General features: G+C 41.1%; 2 protein-coding genes across 2 annotated transcripts in view; both read right to left on the bottom strand.

The window, feature by feature from the left end:
- Window positions 1-19,790, bottom strand: part of nemp2 (nuclear envelope integral membrane protein 2) — a 42,479-nt gene that overhangs the window by 15,957 nt on the left and 6,732 nt on the right. The window contains exons 3-5 of the mRNA XM_063051983.1: window positions 16,210-16,444; window positions 9,588-9,660; window positions 9,034-9,124 (exon numbers count right to left, since the gene is read on the bottom strand). Of these exons, the coding sequence (XP_062908053.1) occupies window positions 9,034-9,124; window positions 9,588-9,660; window positions 16,210-16,444 (399 nt within the window). The remainder of the gene's footprint in view (window positions 1-9,033; window positions 9,125-9,587; window positions 9,661-16,209; window positions 16,445-19,790) is intronic.
- On the bottom strand, window positions 1,357-8,524 carry LOC134347755 (zonadhesin-like). The gene is made up of 2 exons (XM_063050161.1): window positions 8,421-8,524; window positions 1,357-2,245 (listed from the first exon to the last, which is right to left on the bottom strand). The coding sequence occupies exons 1-2, from the start codon at window positions 8,522-8,524 to the stop codon at window positions 1,357-1,359; spliced, it is 993 nt and encodes a 330-aa protein (XP_062906231.1).

Raw genomic sequence — 19,790 nt, 5'->3', positions numbered from 1 at the left:
TCCCTCTGAATATACCTCTTGCCCATCCTCTGGGTCACCCCCCCCCGTCTTTCTTCCCGGACCTCCTGTCCCATGATCCTCTCGTATCCCCTTTTGCCTATCACCTGTCCAGCTCTCGGCTCTATCCCTCCCCCTCCTGTCTTCTCCTATCATTTTGCATCTCCCCCTCCCCCTCCAGCTTTCAAATCCCTTACTCACTCTTCCTTCAGTTAGTCCTGACGAAGGGTCTCGGCCTGAAACGTCGACTGCGCCTCTTCCTATAGATGCTGCCTGGCCTGCTGCGTTCACCAGCAACTTTGATGTGTGTTGCTTGTATCCCAAATTCTGTTTTTTTGTAGCTCTATGCATAGTTGGTACTCAATGTCTTCACTCATTTCGTCAACACGATGAGCTACAGTTTTTACTCAGGGGAATTGATTTTAAAATACTGTTATTCATTCTGAGAACAGTGGTGAGCACTTCCGATACAGCAGGCATTATTAATCTTTCACCAATTGTATGAGATTTTCTATACTTTGCAAACATCTTAGAAATGTTATAAGAAGCAATCAGAACACTATCAAGGTCATTTTTAGCTTTCTTGGCAAATGAGTCGAGCGTGCGATACTTTTCAAATGCTTCTTCCATCTTCTGGAACTGAATAATATCAGGGTGCCCTTTACAGAAGTGTTCCTGCAATCTTGATAGTTTCATTGCTCAATTAGACAGTACAGTATTTCAAATAAGACAAATGAGGCGTCGCTGTTTTGATGGAAATGGAATAAAACTATACTCCAGTATGTAACATTGCACTGACGCATTTTCTGTAGTTTCTTAGGATTAGAATTTAAGGCTTCACCACCTTCGGACTCATAGAGGTGGTGCCGTACATATTAACAAGGCTAAATTAAAATAAAAAATTAACACAAACTAGGAATGCCCATCGGATGTTGATGACGGCAGTGAGTTGTCACAGATGGAATGATGGTAGCGGTACAGTTGAGCAACTTGTTTTCTGATCTGTAGAGAAAGTTGAGAGGGTATACTTGACTTACCAACTGTTAAATTGCATGAACTTGTTCTATGCCTTGAGTCAAGGGGAACTGTTGGGCACCCTGTAGCTAATTTATGCATCCCCAATAATGTCTGTTTGGCTGGTAAGGTTGGATGAGATTGCCAAGTTTCAGACACGCTGTGACGATGAATGCTCATCACCTGCACAACTATAGTTCTTCCTGTGTTCCAGTGCCACAATCTTTTTTTTGGAAGTGCCTGCTCTACTAACAGTCAGTCAGGTCTCATGCCTCAAGTCAGGGTGTTGCTTACCACCCTCTCCCCCCAGGATTCTTGAACGTCTCCCAATGACTTCTATTTAGCCTAATGCCCCCTTGGGACCTGTAACTGTTCCCTTGGAACCTGTAACCGTTCATTTGGGACCAGTAACCGTTCGCTTGGGACCTGTAACTGTTCCCTTGGGACCTGTAACCGTTCGCTTGGGACCTGTAACCATTCACTTGGGACCTGTAACCATTCGCTTGGGACCTGTAATTGTTCCCTTGGGACCTGTAACCGTTCGCTTGGGACCTGTAACTGTTCCCTTGGGACCTGTAACCGTTCGCTTGGGACCTGTAACCGTTCGCTTGGGACCTGTAACCGTTCACTTGGGACCTGTAACCATTCGCTTGGGACCTGTAATTGTTCCCTTGGGACCTGTAACCGTTCGCTTGGGACCTGTAACTGTTCCCTTGGGACCTGTAACCGTTCGCTTGGGACCTGTAACCGTTCGCTTGGGACCTGTAACCGTTCACTTGGGACCTGTAACCATTCGCTTGGGACCTGTAATTGTTCCCTTGGGACCTGTAACTGTTCCCTTGGGACCTGTAACTGTTCCCTTGGGACCTGTAACCGTTCGCTTGGGACTGGTAATTGTTCCCTTGGGACCTGTAACTGTTCCCTTGGGACCTGTAACCGTTCACTTGGGACCTGTAACCATTCGCTTGGGACCTGTAATTGTTCCCTTGGGACCTGTAACTGTTCCCTTGGGACCTGTAACCGTTCGCTTGGGACTGGTAATTGTTCCCTTGGGACCTGTAACTGTTCCCTTGGGACCTGTAACCGTTCACTTGGGACCGGTAATTGTTCGCTTGGGACCTGTAACCGTTCCCTTGGGACCTGTAACCGATCCCTTGGGACCTGTAACCGATCGCTTGAGGGGTGGGACTGCCCCCATTGGAAATCACCAGTTTGGGGTAAAAAAAATCCAATTCTGACAGTGATGAATTAAACATATACCAATACACAGAAAATATTCAAATATATCAAAAATTTGGGTGTAATATGCATGTACAGACTCTAAATAATCTGCAAGTGATTGGAATTTTTTTTAAACCGCCACTGATGATAGAACAAAGTGGAATAATGTCCATTTCACTCTGACACAGTCCGCTTTATCTCACTTGAAAGAACACGTATAGCTTATGTGTTTTACCAAAAACATTTGTCACATTTCAATACAACAATAGATAATTATCCTCCCATATATTAAACAGATAGGAAGTTGTCTACTTGTTGGGATGACCAAAGATAATGGACATAACCTTACAACAAGAGGTCAGTTGCCCCAAAGCAAGATCTCTGGTTGACTGCCTTCAGTAAGTTTCGGTCCCAACTTTCTCCTCCCCATCAATGACATTTTATTTTCATGTAATCAACAGATTATCAAGCCAAAAATGCTGATAGGAAGTACCGCTTCACACAAAGGGATTTGGGAATCAGGTACTCTTTCCTCAATGAGATCTCAAAGCTAAGTTACTGGATAAAAAGGAGACATAAGAAAATCAAATATTCTGGAAATCTAGACCGACACAAAATAAAAGCATTAAAAATGGATAGAAACATATAACTGAAATTAATAGATTTACTAGGGTACTGAAGTCATGTAAATCAACCTTCAGCTAGTTTCACATCAAACAAAAGGTTCAAGAGCCTGATTGACAACTTCTGTTCCATTTTGCTCAACAGATGTGCACACAAAAATAGATCAAAATACTCAGATACTTTTTGATTTCATCTGATCATAGAACATATTCAACATTAGACTCACCGCCCACATCCTTCCTACCTCGTGGCTATCCCTGAAAATGACTCGGAAGTCAACTTAGTTAAAATAGCAGCTTCAAATTTCTAATGAGCTAAGTCTTGGCTCTCCACTCATCAGTTATCACTGCAGCTACCAATCTGTTCAACACCCATTTCCATGCAAGTGTGATGCCTTAACTATTACCCCAGCAAAACTATCACCTTTCACCTTATAGCATTTCCTCCTGCACAATGAAAGGACAAACATTTCCAATCTGTCCAGTTAATAGTCATTACAAGTAACTTAAAAATGATTTTGTACTTTACTGTTATTATGAATAATAAAACACAAGAAAGAGTTTGCTGGTATGTGAAAGAAGGCAAGAAAGGGAAAATGAGAGAGCGAGAGACAGAGAAAGAAAAAATTTTAAACAGTTAGCTCTAGATTTTCATTCACCTCAAGAAGAATCAACCTTTTCAGAACCATTGTGTCGAGATTCTTCAGCAACTTTTATGTTTCAATTAAATCCCTTCTCATTCGAAACTCCAGTGGACATGAACTTGACCTGCATCAACCTTTCCTCAGGTGACAACTTGCCATTTCTGATATCAGCCTAATACATCTCTGTGAGCTAATTCAAAGCTCAGAGTAAATTTATTATCAAAATACATATATGTCACCGTTTGCTACCCTGGGATTCATTTTCTTGCAGGCATTCAAAGTAGAACAAAGAAAGACAGAAGTATCAGTGAAAAACTACACACAAAGATTGACAAACAATGTACAAAAGGCCATGTGTAAATACAAATTCAAGCAAAAATAATTAGAAATAAATACTGAGAACAAGACTTGTAGAGTCTTTGAAAGTGAGTCTAATGCAATAAAATACAGTAATCTGTCATACAACCTTAGTGGTGTTGGACAGGCAGATTTTTGGAATACTGATTGTTATTCCTATTAATACTGAAACCGTTTTAATTCTTTTTAAGATATTACATTGCATTATAGTACATTTTCCAGGGAACCCATTAGTGAACAGAAATACAGGAACTCTGATTTGAAAGGGAGAGGGAGAATCTTGGGCTATGATGAATTGAAAGAAAGCACAGGAATCTGCAATAATCTCCTAGTGACTGTATAATTGACCTTGAGAAACCTCAGCCACCTTCCTTTATGCAAGCTGTAGCTCCAACCAGGAACTATTTATTTTTTATTTCTCTTTGATGCCTATTGACTTGAGTTTTACCAGCGCACCATGTGCACCATGATGCAGTCACTATTACCTCAAATCTGGAAATCAGCGCTTTGGACCACTTTTGAGCCAAGGTTTAGATAAACTCTGGACCCGAGTCCTGGTCTTGGCAAAGCTAAACTAGGCAGGTTAGTGTTCATAGCTCTGTCAGCAACAACCATTCTTGTTGCTGAGGATTGAAAGTAGTCTGACAGGACATAATGAGCTGATTTGAATTTTACATTTTTGTGGACATGAGATTGCAACAATTCCTAGATTGCACTTCTTCAGTCCTATCGCTGGAACACTGTTTGGTTCCATTTCCTTTGGCTCATCTGTTTCTATGGTATGACATGCTATGCAGCTGAGTTGGCTGAACAAAGTTTGTTAAGGATGAGAACATTCTGGAAATCCCCATCATTTAACTGATTAATTGTTCAAGACCTCGACGTGGCAGGCTGCAGCACTTTAATTCAATCTATTGATAGCAGAGTCAATTAACTCTTCATTGCAAGCTGTTTTAGCAGTTGGTCACACATGTGCAGTACCCCGCTTCATTCTGGTGTAACTGATGCTTCCCCTGGCAACCGCTTCTGCATTTCCCATTGACGCAATTTATCGAGAACTTCTCAAGGACCCGTGGAAGAATGCATCTTACAAAATTTAACTGCAAACATCCCCGACAGCAGAATATCTTTTCAAGTCTGATGTCACTTCAGATCCATTGCTCTCTTAAAACTGGAATTCTCATCTTTAACTGGATGAAAAGCTTATCTAAGATGGCCTCACAACTGAATAGGTGGGCAAGAGATGGAGAATAAAAGATGTTTCTGGCCCTGTGCTTGCAACACTAAAACATAAGAATAGTGGGATACAAGAGGTACTGCAGATACTAGAAATCTAGAGCAATACTCACAATGCATTAGAGGAGCTCAGCAGGTCAGACAGCATCTATGGAAAGAAATAAACAGTCGACATTTTGGGCCGAGACCCTTCATCAAGTCCTGATGAAGGGTCTTGGCCCAAGACATTGACTATTTATTTCCGTCCATAGATGCGGCCTCAATTGCCGAGCTCCTGCAGCACATTGTAAGAACAGCAGTGGTAGGCCATTTTTTAAGATCAGGACTGAACATCACCTCATTGCCACTTCTTTGCTTTAATCTGATATCTCAAGATTCCCCAGCCATCTATAGTATCTGTCTTGGGTGGTCCACCCAGTATTATCCTTATTTCGCTTCAATAGCAAGTGGCCACTTCAGAGGCCATCATTAGCGTCTATCCCAGTGTGGAGTTTTTCCAAACAATCTAGCAATCGTATTGCTGTCACTATGGAGTTTTTAGTTTTATTCTCAATTACTTAGCTGCTAAAGCAAGATTTAAACTTATTTTTCTGTAGTATTAGTCCAGGACTTCTGATTATTAGTCTGGTAATTCCAACACAATATTACCATGCCAAAAGGTATGGTGTATAAATTTTGCCATTACATGTTTCCCCCACCATCCGAAGGTACAGCGTTCCTATGAACATAGAACATAGAATAGTACAGGCCCTTCGGTCCACAATGTTGTGCCGACCCTCAAACCCTGCCTCCCATATAAGCCCCCACCTTAGATTCCTCCATATACCTGTCTAGTAGTCTCTTAAACTTCACTAGTGTATCTGCCTCCACCACTGAGTCAGGTAGTGCATTCCACGCACCAACCACTCTCTGAGTAAAAAACCTTCCTCTAATATCCCCCTTGAACTTCCCACCCCTTACCTTAAAGCCATGTCCTCTTCTGTTGAGCAGTGGTGCCCTGGGGAAGAGGCGCTGGCTATCCACTCTATCTATTCCTCTTATTATCTTGTACACCTCTATCATGTCTCCTCTCATCCTCCTTCTCTCCAAAGAGTAAAGCCCTAGCTCCCTTAATCTCTGATCATAATTGATACTTTCTAAACCAGGCAGCATCCTGGTAAATCTCCTCTGTACCCTTTCCAATGCTTCCACATCTTTCCTATAGTGAGGTGACCAGAACTGGACACAATACTCCAAGTGTGGCCTAACCAGAGTTTTATAGAGCTGCATCATTACATCGTGACTCTTAAACTCTATCCCTCGACTTATGAAAGCTAACACCCCATAAGCTTTCTTAACTACCCTATCCACCTGTGAGGCAACTGTGAGGAAACGGTTCATAAGCCAGAATGTCGTAAAGCGAAGAAGCAATTACCATTTATTTTTATGGGGAAAATTTGTGAGTGATCACAGACCCAAAAAATAACCTACCAAATCATGTCAAATAACACATAAAACCTAAAATAACAGTAACATATAGTAAAAGCAGGAATGATATGATAAATACACAGCCTATATAAAGTAGAAATACAGTACTTTCCCACAATCATTGCCACACTGTTCTCCGTAGCGAAAATCTCACGCAAGCGCTCTCGGCAGAAACACTCTTTCCAGTAACCTTTAAGCTATGAAACTGCCAAATCATACCAAATAACGCATAAAAATACACAGCCTATATAAAGTAGAAATAACGTATGTACTGTGTAATATCACTTACGGGAATCGAGAAGACAGCACCAAGCACACTGATGATGGTGTGTTAGGCTGAGTCGTCGGAGGTTGGGGTGGTGCAGTGGTCCCCAATCTCCAGGCCGCCTACCGATACCGATCCGCGAAGAATGCAGCAGTAGCCGGGACGCACCCAGCACATCTTTCAGAAAAAAGCTGAAATAAACAAGCTAATTAATTAGGTGCTGCCCAGCACATATATGTCGGCCCAGATCAGAGGCGACGCAATCAGCAATCACCTCTGATCTGGGCCAACATTTACGTGCCAGACGGCACCTAATTAATTAGCTTGTTTATTTCGGCTTTTTTCTTAAAGATGTGCTGGGTGCGTCCCGGCTACCGCTGCATTTTCTGCGGCAATGTATCAGTCCACGGCCCGGGGGTTGGGGAGGTAGGACATTGGGGTGTCATCTCATCGTCGTCTGTTTCCATCAGGGCAGGCAGGTCAACTTCTTCACGTTCAGTTCCTGGACGACTTCACTTTCGGTCCGTTCGCTACTGCATTCGGTTTCGATTGTTATCCTTTCCTCTTCTAATTGTATCAGCTCTTCATCTATCAGTACTTGGTCATGGGATGCCAAAACCTCTTCAACATCATCTGCGTCAACTTCCACAAGCCAAACTCACTTTGTCCTTACTTGGTTCACCACGATCGAAACGCTTAATTATGTCTAGTTTTACGCTAAGTGTAACACCCTTATGAGCTCTTTCAGGCTTTTCTGACACCTTAGAACTCACCTTGCTAATGGCTGCTCACAGGCACGTGTTTAAGCAATGCTGGCTAGAATGCCGTTTCAGGGGAGGAGCTTGGCTGCTCGGGGCGTGCACTGCTTTTTATCGCGCGCTGCCTTTTTTCGTAACAGTGGAAACACCTTCTGTTAGCGAAAACAGGTAACTAATGTAGGTCTTTCGTAACAGCGAGGTTTCGTAAAGCGAACGTTCAAAAAGCGGGGGACACCTGTATCTTACTGAATGCATATTGACTCTGTCCAGCTTCTATTTCATTTACCGATAACATGAGAAAAATAATACTTACAGGAAGAAATACACCAAGTATAAGCAAATGATGCAATTTGAATACTATTATCATTTATATTCAAAACTCAAATACAGTGGTTTCCAGTTAATTGGGGAAGCTGCTTATATGGGACAACGCTTAAAAAACAAAAAACTAAACAAGAAAATAGCCGGGATTTCCTTCGTTTAATTGGGACAAGAGACTATTGCCAAACACTTCTTAACTAGCATCGGTCACGTGCACTTGTGCGACAATTGGACACTACACCGTGCTTAGAGCAAACAGTTTTAAAATAGCATCCGTTCCGTGTGTTTGTGTTCAAAAAGCTGCTATTTTTGTAACTAATTTTGGCAAGCAATAAGCACTGAGACAATTCAGAATGGTTTTGCACACTGAAGTTTCAAGTATTCAGGCGTGGAAATGCCTGAAACAGCCAGGAATGAGAATGAAACAATTTCACTATTTCAACAAGACAGGAGCTACAAAGATGTTGAAGGTATCGACAATCATCTTGAATGTCGATACCAGACACTCATCTCTCACCTGTGGCTCCAAATAGCTGTCTGCATGTGACAATGGCCACACCCTGGTAACCACTTCAACGGGCGGGCTAAACTAGGTAGCTGGCGAGTCTCAGTTAGGGTCATGCCTGTCCCAGCACGCAAAGTCAGCTCTGGCAGACTGGGTGGATGAGATCCAATGGCCGGGAAGGCGGTTCTGCAACACTCTGTAGAGAGCGAAAGGCATGACGAGGCACAGAAATCATGGTCATTCATTGCAACCAAGCAAGACCCCAGTTGTGATACGTACTCGTATCACTGGACCCAGATTCCGAGGACAAGACAGTGTAACTGTCCAGTGCAACTCTTTTCCACTTTAAAACTCTCCTGCACGGGTTTCCTGTCATTGTCGAATACAACAGACAACCACCAGTAAGTAATATTAGTCGTGTTCTAATTTGTTCTGTATTCCATTTAAATATTTAATTTGCTACTCAGTTAAATGATAGTTTGTCCTTTTTTTTAATACTTTTTAACTATTTCTATGAAACTTTGGCTAATTGGGGCAGCCGCTTAATTGGGCCAAAATGTACTGGCTCCAGTGTGTCCCAATTAACACAAATCCACTGTTCTTAAAAATAAAAAATATTCCTTACTTGCATCCACCTTCTACAAACCAGGACGATAAGGACTAATACTGCAAAGATTCCTAAAGCAACTCCACCACAGTAATAAAACAGTTCACTCCTGCAAGAGGTGGGAGATGACATCATCATTGTCAGAAACAGTAGCCATGTGCTATAAATTGTAAAACTATTTATATCATAACAAATTACTTAATACAAAAGGAAAACTTTACTCCAATTTTGTAATGCATAAAATAATTAAATATTTGCAGTCACTGTGAGACATATAAAATAGTTACAGAGAGCAATAGGCAATATCAAAAAAATCTTAAGTTGTTTTAAAATGCCTGTTAAATTGGCTCTGAGCTTCTTATTAGCTCATGTTCTGGGATTTGCAAAATGCATACGGTAATTATATTAGAAATATCATTTTTGTTTTAGCTTCCATCTTAATTTTTGTAACATGGAATTTCAATCAGAATAAATTAAAGGGTGATTAATTCAATAAACTGTGCAGGTTTTTATGCTGCATAAAGATTATACTTGAGTATGAAACAACGCAGATACAATTACAATTACAATACCTGCTAATGGGTCTTGCAAAAACGAACAGGATAATTCCAGTCACAAACAGAATAAACAGATTTGGTGCAAATGCTGTAACAAACATTTTAAATAACAATGAAATCAAATTGTTATACATAGTTATCTCCCTTTAAATATAAGTGCAGCTGACAATGACTCTCAACCTTTGTGGAGTTAACCCAATACAATACTACTTTTTCCATTTCTCCCATTAGAGTTACAATGCTCTTTTTATATCATAAGGAACTCTGGAACAGAGGTTGGGTGGTTGGGGGGTGGGAGGGACGATGAAATTGATACTAGACTTGGATGGGAACTGAGGAAAATCTGATGGATGCATAGAGATACAAACGCAACAACGGTAGCACCAGTACATTCCTCAGACTTCTGTCAAATTGTATTAAACTATAAGTGAACATAAAACTGATTTTTTTCTTGAAAAACATAATTTGATCCACATAAGACTATAAGACCTAGGAGCAGAATTAGGCCATTTGGCCCATCAAGTCTGCTCTGCCATTTCATTATGGCTGATTTATTATTGCTCAAAACCCCATTTGCTTGCCTTCTCCCCATAACCTTTGATGCCCTGATTAATCAAGAACCTATCAATCTCCATCTTAAATACACCCAATGACTTGGCATGCACAGCCATCTGTGGCAAAAAAATTCTATAGATTCACCAACCTCTAGCTGAAGAAATTTTTCCTCATCTCTGTTCTAAATGGACGTCCCACAATTCTGAGGCTGTGCCCTCTGGTCTTAGACTCCCCCCATTGGAAAATCCTATCCACATCCACTCCACCCTGACTTTTCAATATTCGACAGGTTGTAATGAGATTCCACTGCTTCCTTCACCACTCCCCATTCTTTTAAGCTCCAGTGAGTCGATGCCCAGAGCCATCAAATGCTCATCATATGATAACTCTTTCATTTCTGAGATCATTCTTGAGAACGTCCTCTGGATTCTCTCCAATGCCATCTAACCCTTTCTTAGATAAGGAACCTAAAGTGCTCACAATATTCCAAGTGAGGTCTGACTAATGCCTGATAAAGCCTTAGTATTACATCCTTGCTTTTGTATTCTAGTCCTCTAGAAATGCATTTACCTTCCTTATCACTGACTCAGCCTGCAATTTAACCTTTAGGAAATCCTGCCCAAGCACTCCTAAGGTCATATGCACCTCTGAGTTTTGAATTTTCTCCCCATTTACAAAATAGTCCATGCCTTTATTCCTTCTGCAAAATTGCATGACCATACACTTCCCTACATAATATTCAATCTGCCACTTCTTTGCCCATTCTGCATCTTCAACACTACCGGCCCTTCCACCCACGAACATGGCAACAAATTCATTGATTCCTTCAACCAAATCATTGACATACAACGTGAAAAGAAGTGGTCCCAACACCAAACCCTATTGCACACCAGTAGTCAATGGCAGCCAATCAGAAAAGGCTCCTCTTTACTCCCACTCCTCGCCTCCTGCCAGTCAGCCAATCTTCCATCCATTCTGGCACCACTGCCATAACACCATGGCAGCCTCATTTGCGGCACCTTGTCAAGGGCCTTCTGAAAATCCAAATAAACAACATCCACTTTCTCTCCTTTGTCTATTCTGCCTATATGGTAAGATGGAGGGGGGATGAGGGGAGGAGGAGAGGGGGAGGGGGCAGAGGGGGATGGGAGGGAGGAGGGGGATGGGGCCAAAAGGGGACAAGTTAATGCATCAGGCTATTTCTGGAATGTGAGCAAGCTGTACTTCAATGTTATAAGCCACAACTAGGGCATTAGTAAGCTTTCTTATTTTAAAAATACTTTGCTTATGGCAACATCCTGAGTCCTGCTAAAGGGTCTCAGCCTGAAACGTGACTGTACACTTGTCCATAGATACTGCCTGTCCTGCTCAGCTGCTCCAGCATTTCGTGCATGTTGTCAATACACTAAAATTCTCAGTATAAATTCTGCAATTTGAATAAAGCATTCCTTACATCGGATAATAATTCTAACTGAATGAGCTTTAGCAAGGTTACTGAGTTGTTAGAAATTTGAACTTACAGACTTGTGGGAGCACCTAAATCCAATGCTGACACCTATACATAATCTTTATGATGTTCTTATACTTCATATCGTTTTACAGCATACAAAATAAGGATTCTGTACTGTATAAGCATTGAACAGTAAAATACAGCTTCCATTGTAGCCTGCCATTATATTCACAAAGGAAAATGTGACCATCTTCTCTGGTATTGCAGTAAACGCATAGCAACAAACTGATAATTCTGAAAATATTGCAAGTCACAGAAGGCAGTATTTTGAAGAACAGGCTAATGAGAATTAGGTTGCATTATTAAAGATCAGAAAGAAAACTCAATTGCATTAAAGCTGCTCTAATTAATATCTCTAAACTCAGACAACATTAGCATTATACATTACAAGTACATTCATAAAAGCAGTAAGAATTAGTCATGACATTAAAAACAGACATCCAGTTCTATTATGTGGTATGCATGCAAATGGTGTCCTAAAGATACTACATTTTAAAACAAAAACTGATTATCTGATATCCTACTGTTCAGAAATTCATTTGGCCTGACATCTCATTCTACAAGTACTGTTTCCCAGTCTGCTTTTAAGCTCACCACAGTCTCATTTCCAGCACTCCTTTTCAATTCATCAGGGCACAGTTTCCGACAGTCCTCTTAAGCTCAATGGGCCTCATCCTGAGGCTTCATTCAAACCCACTGGGGTCCATTCCAATACTCCCTCGAAAATCATGCTTATTTCTAGCAATCACTTTAAATCCCCCTGGTTCCCTGGAAAATTTAACATACTACCATGTCACACTACAACACTACCGTGAAAAAAGTGAATTAAAATGTGTTGGTGAATTATTAGGAATAATATCCAGTCTTTGGAAAAGCTGGCTGTTGCGATAATTGTGAAAGTCCTGAGGGAGCCAACTGTCAGAGCTTTATTTTGCTTAGCTCTAGACTTCTTTTGCAAATTGTGACAGCAATACAAAAAAAATCAACAAAGTGGGTTGGGGTGGGTGGGTAATTTTGTGCCTTTGATGGGAGGGAAATGCCTTATTGTTATTCATTTTTGCAACACTTAATTATTTTAGTCTGCATGATGAGAAATCATATGCTCAGTTGTAGTAAAGAAAAAGATGAAATGTTAACAGTAAAAATTCTCAGTAAATAACTCCTCCCAAATTCATCTCGGCCAATTGTACAATGTTAATCAAAGATAAAGTTTGGAGCCAAAATAGAAATGCTGGAATAACTCAGCCAGTCAGGAAACAGTGGTGGGAAGAGAAACCAATCAATGTTTCAGTTCCAAAACCCTGTATCAGAATTCAGGGAGGAAGCAAGTTATTCTAAATAACCCTTGGAGTATTTGGAATAAAGGTAAATTGCCCTCTGCCATTTTGACAACTTCCAATTCTCCAGTCCCAACTGGTTCATCTTGGCCATGGATGTTCAATCCCTTTGTACCTCCATTCCTTATCAGGAAGTGCTGAGAGCCTCCATTCTAGCTTAAATGGAGGACCAGCTAGTTTCCCTCCACCAAGTGACAGAACTTATCCTTGCACCCAACATCCTCCCTTAAAATTGTACAGATTAAAGGCGTAGCAATGGGAACTCACATGGACCCTACCCGTGCCTGCCTTTTTGTTGGATATCCAGAACAAACCTTATAACAAGCTTGTATGGAACCAACAACAACTGCAACTATTTCTCTCATGCATTGACGACTGCATTATTGTCATATCCTAGTGATACAGAACTGAGATTTTAATACTTCTGCTGCCAACTTTTTCCCTACTTTCACATTTACCCACTTCAGGAGATAGATTAACTCCAAACACTTTTTACAACACCAGACGCCCATTGCATCTTTAACTACATATTCTCTCACCCTACCTCCTACAAGGACACTATTGCTTTTCCTACAGTTTCTTTATCCCTTTTGCATTTTATCCATTGATGAGACCTTCAGCTCTGATGCCTTGGAATGTTATTCTTCTTCCTGAAACATAGCTTCTCTTCTGCAATAGGGGATGGAGGTTTCTCCTGCTTTCCTTGCATTCCCCATTAAGCTGCTCTTTCCTGTTCTTCCCCCGCCCCCCCCCCGGACAAACCAAAGAGAATCCCCCAGTATGCACCCTCTGCCCCATCACCCTTTGCATTCAGCATATTATCCTTTGCAATCTTCAGTAGTTCCGACACAATCCCACTATGAGTTACACCTTTCTCTTTCAACCCGTCTGTAGTTTGCAGGCAGGGACTTCATGACTCAAATGCCCATTTTCCATCCCCACCCAACATTTCCTGCCCCACAGCATCACCATTACAACCAGAGATGTAATCTATTCTAATCATTATTGTAATACAGTACAGGTATATAGTAATTTTTCTGTTTTTATGCCTTGCACTGTACTGCTGCCACAAATCAACACATTTCACAACAGGTCAGTAATAATAAACTTGATTCTAATCTATCCATTCACCTTTTCCATTCCTACCATCCAGGGACTTCAATAATCAAACCAAGCAATACAGTGATACAGTTGCATTTCTTCTCATCCGGTCTCCTATATTTGATGTTCACTATGTGGCCTCCTCTATAATCAGAGAAACCAAACACCGATTGGGTGATCATTTTGCTGTATACCTGAATTCAGTCCAGATGAATGACCCTGAGCTTCTGCTTTTTGCCATTTTGAATTTACATCCGATCTCTTGCTGAGGCTGCCAGCGCTGTTACAATAAGACCCAAACAAAGCTTGAGGAATAACACCTCATTTTTCATCCGGGCACAAGGACTGGTCAACTTCAGATAACTTGGTCTTTCTGCTTGCACCAAGACTGGCTATTTGCACTTGCCATTCCTGTCTCCTTTTTCATCCGTTTGTACATTCTGTCCTCCTCAGCACCACCTAGTTGGCCAGGCTACAGAACATTACCCAGACATCGCAAGATACGTAACACATTGAACAGACAAAGGAACTGAACTGCCCATTCAGTGGCTACATCATCCACAATTACATACACCCTCTTTGGCCCTTCAGTTACTCTCCCTGCCTTCTCTATAATATAGACTAACTTGTTTATCTCACTTTTGAAAGTTCCTTGACCTGAAACACTAATTAGTTCCTTGTTTCACAGATGCTACCTAGCTGCTCGATTTCCTCCAGCATTTCTATTTGACCAAATCCAGAGCAAAAACCAACTGCTCAAGGATTTTAACAGGTCAAGCAGTATCTGTGGAGGCACAAGTGAATGCTTCGAGTCGATTCCCTCCAACGGGACTGAGAGGGTAGAGGGAAGATGGCCCGTGTGATGAAGTGGGGGGGGGTGCTGACGCAGAGGTCAGTCGATTATGGGCGGAAACAGAGGAGGTGGGGGGATGAGGGGCATGTTACCAAGTGAGTGGGAGGGAGCTTTTTGTGACTGAGGCTGGCAGGAGATAGGTAGAAATATATGGAAAAGAAAAATCAAATTGGGGTGCAGATGGAACAGGGTAAGGAAAGAGGAGGAGGAAGTTGGAGACAGGGTCTGGAAGGTGATAAGTGGAACCAGATGTTGGAGAGATTATGCGCTTATAATAACAGATAGGGAGGGGATAGGAAAGATAAGCCAAGAGAAAAGAAACATGTATGGGGATGAGAAAAAGATTGAGCCAGGTAGAGAACTGTAATGAATCAAACTAAAAGGAGGGGAAAGGCAGTAGGTCCACCAAGGTTCCTCATCCCTTTGATCACATTTATCAGTATCCCCCTCCCTCACCCCAGTTACCTTGATTCATTACCTGGCTCCATGTGCCCTTCACCCCCTTCTTCAACTGCTTCCACCTATCATACCACTTCCTTGAAGTTTGAGAAATCAATGTTCATGTCATCAGGTTGGACGCTACCCAGATCGAATGTAAGTTGTTGCTCTTCCAACCTGATGGCATGAACATTGATTTCATGAATTTCTGGCAATTGCCCCCTCCCCCACTTCACCATTCCCATTTCCCTCTCTCACCTTTATCCCTTACTTACCCATCACCTCCCTCTGTGCTCCTCTCCCTTCCCTTTCTTCTGTGGTCTTCTACACTCTCCTATCAGATTCTCCCTTCTCCAGCCCTTTATCTTTTTCACCAATCAACTTCCCAGCTCTTTACTTCACCTTTCCCCCTTTCCTGGTTTCACCTATCTCCTGCCACCTTTTACTTCTTCCTCCCCTCCCCCACCCTCTTTTCCCAGTCCTGCTGAAAGGTTTCAGCCCAAAACATCAACCATTTACTATTTTGCATAGATGCTGCCAGACCTGCTGAGTTCCTCTAGCATTTTGTGCATATTGTTTTGATTTCCAGCATCTGCAGATTTTCTCTTGTTTATACCTCTTCCTTGTATTAGCAAACTCTTCTCCACATTGTCAGTCCTGGCACATGATCTTGACTCAATAAAAATCCCTTTACCTCCACAGATGCTGCATGGAACACTGAGTTCTTCTGGCTTCAGCCCCCACAGTTTTATTACTTTTCAAAATAAGTTTTAAACATATGGAAGAATGACACACAACATTGAAAACAGAATAAGCGAGAGGTGAGTAATTTTTTGAACTTACATTGCTTTGTTACAGTAATGCCATACATTGAATGAGAATTCACTGGGTTTATTTTGAAACAAGTCTTTCTATCAAAGCGTTCAACACTTATGTTGAATTCCGAAGCCAGTCTCTCTGCCGATGATGCGGCATTGTAGAAGTGCACAATGAAGTCTAACAGAGTTTCAGATGTATTAGAAAAGTTTTCTGCTGCAGGATATGTAAGGTGCAATGGCTTCGAACAGTGGATTTTAATCTATAAAACAGAAAACAAAATAGTTGAGAGGCCAAATGTTTCTCGAGCTTCTCTCTCCCAAAGTGAAACATTCTAATAACACTTATCACAATGCTGAATGAAAATAATCAAATATAACTAATTTTTGCATGTCTAAGAATAAACAAAAAAACTGAAATGATCAACCATTTCCAGTCTTGAATTTTCAAAACAAATCTTCAAGGTATCTTTAGTCATTTCAATGAAAATTTTTACTTTTGTTTGTGTTTGAAGCATACAGCAAGTCCATGAAAGTAGGAAATGGTGAATGAACAATTCAACACGCAGTTAGTTTGCACCATTTACAACCTTAGGAGGTTCAAACCCAACAACATTCTTTCAAAATGTGGTTACTGTTCTGAATATTTCCCAGAATTGCAACTGCTGCCATGGTCACAATATAATTATATTGTGACTCTAAGGAAGGTCTTGTAGTATGTCCGAATCAGCCAAATCTGAACTACAATACTTTACTATTAAATATTCAGCTGCTCTTAACTACGTAGCTCCAGCATACTTATTTTGTCTACCTGAAATTCCATTTGATGCATTGATCAGCAAATGAAATATTTCCCGTATTAGATTCCCATGATTAAACCAGTGTCCTGTTGTTTAGATATACATAGGAATTTTGAGGCATTGATTGTGTAGATAGTCAAGGGCTTCTTCCCAGGGCTAAAATAACTAGCACAAGAGGGCTCATTTTTAAGGTGCTTGGAAGTAGGTACAGAGGAGATATCAGGGGTAAGTTTTTTCACACAGAGAGTGGTGAGTGCATGGAATGGGCTGCCGGCGATGGCGGTGGAGGCGGATACAATAGGGTCTTTTTAGAGACTCCTGGAGCTTAGGAAAATAGAGGGCTATGGGTAACCCCAGGTAATTTCTAAGGTAAGGACATGTTTGGCACAGCTTTGGGCAGTAGGTTTTCTATGTTTCTAATGAAAAATAAATCATTCTTAAATTTATGAGCTCCATTACAATATCAGAAATTCACTCTTCTCTCTTCTAAGCCATCTACATAAAAGTCACTACTTAAAAATCATACAATATAGTCTACTTTTCAGAAACTACGGGAAAGTTTGAAGACATTTATTAATCAGAAATACCTCATAGCTTTAACTATGTTTGGAACCAGAATTGAATACTGGTTCCACAGCTGCATTCTGCTTAAGTATCCTAGGAAACACTGGCTTCAGGAAATCTTGATTTGTGCTGGATGCATTATGTGATTGAAATGCCAAGTGATAACAAGTGAGGCAATCTAAACAAGTGGTATTGGTTCTTTGATACTGGCTTTAATTTCTGGAACGTTTTTATCCCAACAACACATGCAAGTATTTGCATTGGATGGATTGTTGTTGTTCAACTCCATCTTCTCAGGAGTAATTAGAGGTAGTTATTAAATACTGGCCTTGCCAATTATGGCCACAGGACATCAAGGGAAATAAATTCTAGATTGCCTTCTGTGCCACATTCCAGTGAGGGCAAGAACAGGATGATTTGGCAGATGAATGAGTGGCTAAAGAATTGGTGCCAGAGGCAGTTACAGATTTCTGGATCATTGGGATCTCTTCTGGGAACGGTATGACCTGTGCAAAAAGGATGGGTTATACCTGAAACCGAGGAGGACCAATATCCTTGTGGGTAGATTTTCTAGAACTATTCGGGAGGATTTAAGCTAATTTGGCCAGGGGATGGGAACCAGAGTGATAGGGCAGAGGGTGGGGTAGTCGGTATACAAGTGGATACCAAGATAGGTGGAGGAACATGTACTGTTGAGGAAACAACGAGTCTGCAGAAGGACTTATATTAGGAGTATGGGCAAAGAAGGGGCAGATGGAATAAAGCATAGGGAAGTGTATGATCATGCGCTTTGGTAGAAGGAATAAAGGAGTGGCTATTTTATAAATGGGGATAAAATTCAGAAATCAGAGGTGTAAAATTACTTGGGAGTCCACACACAGGATTCCCTGAAGGTTAACTTGCAGATTAAGTTGGTGGCAAGCAAGGCAAATGCAATATTAGCATTCATTTTGAGAATACTAGAATATAAAAGAAAGGATGTCATGCTGAGGCTTTATAAGGCATTGGTCAGAACAAAATTGAGGTATTGTGAGCAGCTTTGGGCCCCTTACCTAAGAAAGGATGTGCTAGCATTGGAGAGGGACCAGAGGAGATTCACAAGGATGACCCCAGGAATGAAAGGATTAATGTATGAGGAGCGTTTGTGGCTCTGAGCCTGTACTTACCGGAGTTTAGAAGAATGAGGGGGGATCTTCATTGAAACTCATTGATTACTTAAAGGATAAAATAGACATGGAGAGGATATTTCCTTGGTGGGGGAGTCTAGGACCAGAGGGTGCAGCCTCAGAATACAGGGACACACTTTAGACCAAAGATGATGCATTTCTTTAGCCATAGGTTGATGAATCTGTGCAATTCATTGCCACAGATGGCTGTGGAAGCTAGTTCATTGAGTATATTTAAAACAGAGGTTGACAGATTCTTGGTTAGCAAGGGTGTAAAGGGTTAAGGGGAGAAGGTAGGAGAATGGGGTTGAGGAGGATGATAGATCAGTCAAGATTGAATGGTGGAGTATACTCGATGGGCCAAATGGTCTAATTCTGCTCCCATGTCTTCTGGTTACATTGCAGGACAAAAGGTTAAAGAACACAATATTAGGCAGAACAAATTAATTTCCCTGTTTTTTTCTTTGAAGAGTAAGATATTTTACTTCAATTTGACAATGAGACAGAGCTGCTGTCATATTTCCGAAGAAAAGTCATCAATTCAAAATGTTAAACTCTTTCCTCTCTCTAACGATCTGCCTTACTCGCTGCATATTTCCAGTATGGCCAGATTTGGGAACAGCTTCTTTCCAACTGTGATGAGACTGCTGGACAGATCCTGACCCGGATCTGGGCCGTATCCTCCAAATATCCGGACCTGCCTCTCGTTTTTTTTGCACTAACTTACTTTCCATTTTTCTATTTATGGTTTATAATTTAAATTTTTTAATATTTACTATTGATTTGTAATCTAGGGAGTGGGAAGTGCAGAATCAAATATCGCTGTGATGATTGTATCTTCTAGTATCAATTGTTTGGTGACAATAAAGTAGAAAGTGCTTTGAGTTTAAAGGAGATGGAGAATCTAAATCTTGTCCGGAACCATAATAGTGTTGTATTCTTTCACATTGCATGGAAGTGCAAGTCTAAACATTGTGATTGGATCTCTGCGGTGGGAACTGAACAATATGCAGACTCAAAAGGTGAGATGCTTAGCTGTCCCAAGAATGCCAGCAGGGATGTCATTCAATCTTTTGTTG

Source organism: Mobula hypostoma, chromosome 6, assembly GCF_963921235.1.
Source record: "Mobula hypostoma chromosome 6, sMobHyp1.1, whole genome shotgun sequence".
In the NCBI taxonomy this organism is placed as follows: domain Eukaryota; kingdom Metazoa; phylum Chordata; class Chondrichthyes; order Myliobatiformes; family Myliobatidae; genus Mobula; species Mobula hypostoma.
Note: the sequence above shows the minus strand (reverse complement) of the source record. Positions and strands in the feature narration are given on the sequence as shown.

What these genes read in the sequence shown, in the direction of transcription:
- LOC134347755 (XM_063050161.1), bottom strand. Translation starts at nt 8,524, where the DNA reads ATGACCCTAACTGAGACTCGCCAGCTACCTAGTTTAGCCCGCCCGTTG. An exon ending in ACAGCTATTTGGAGCCACAG is followed by an intron (nt 2,246 to 8,420) that starts GTGAGAGATGAG and finishes CATCACTGTCAG; the next exon opens with AATTGGATTTTTTTTACCCC.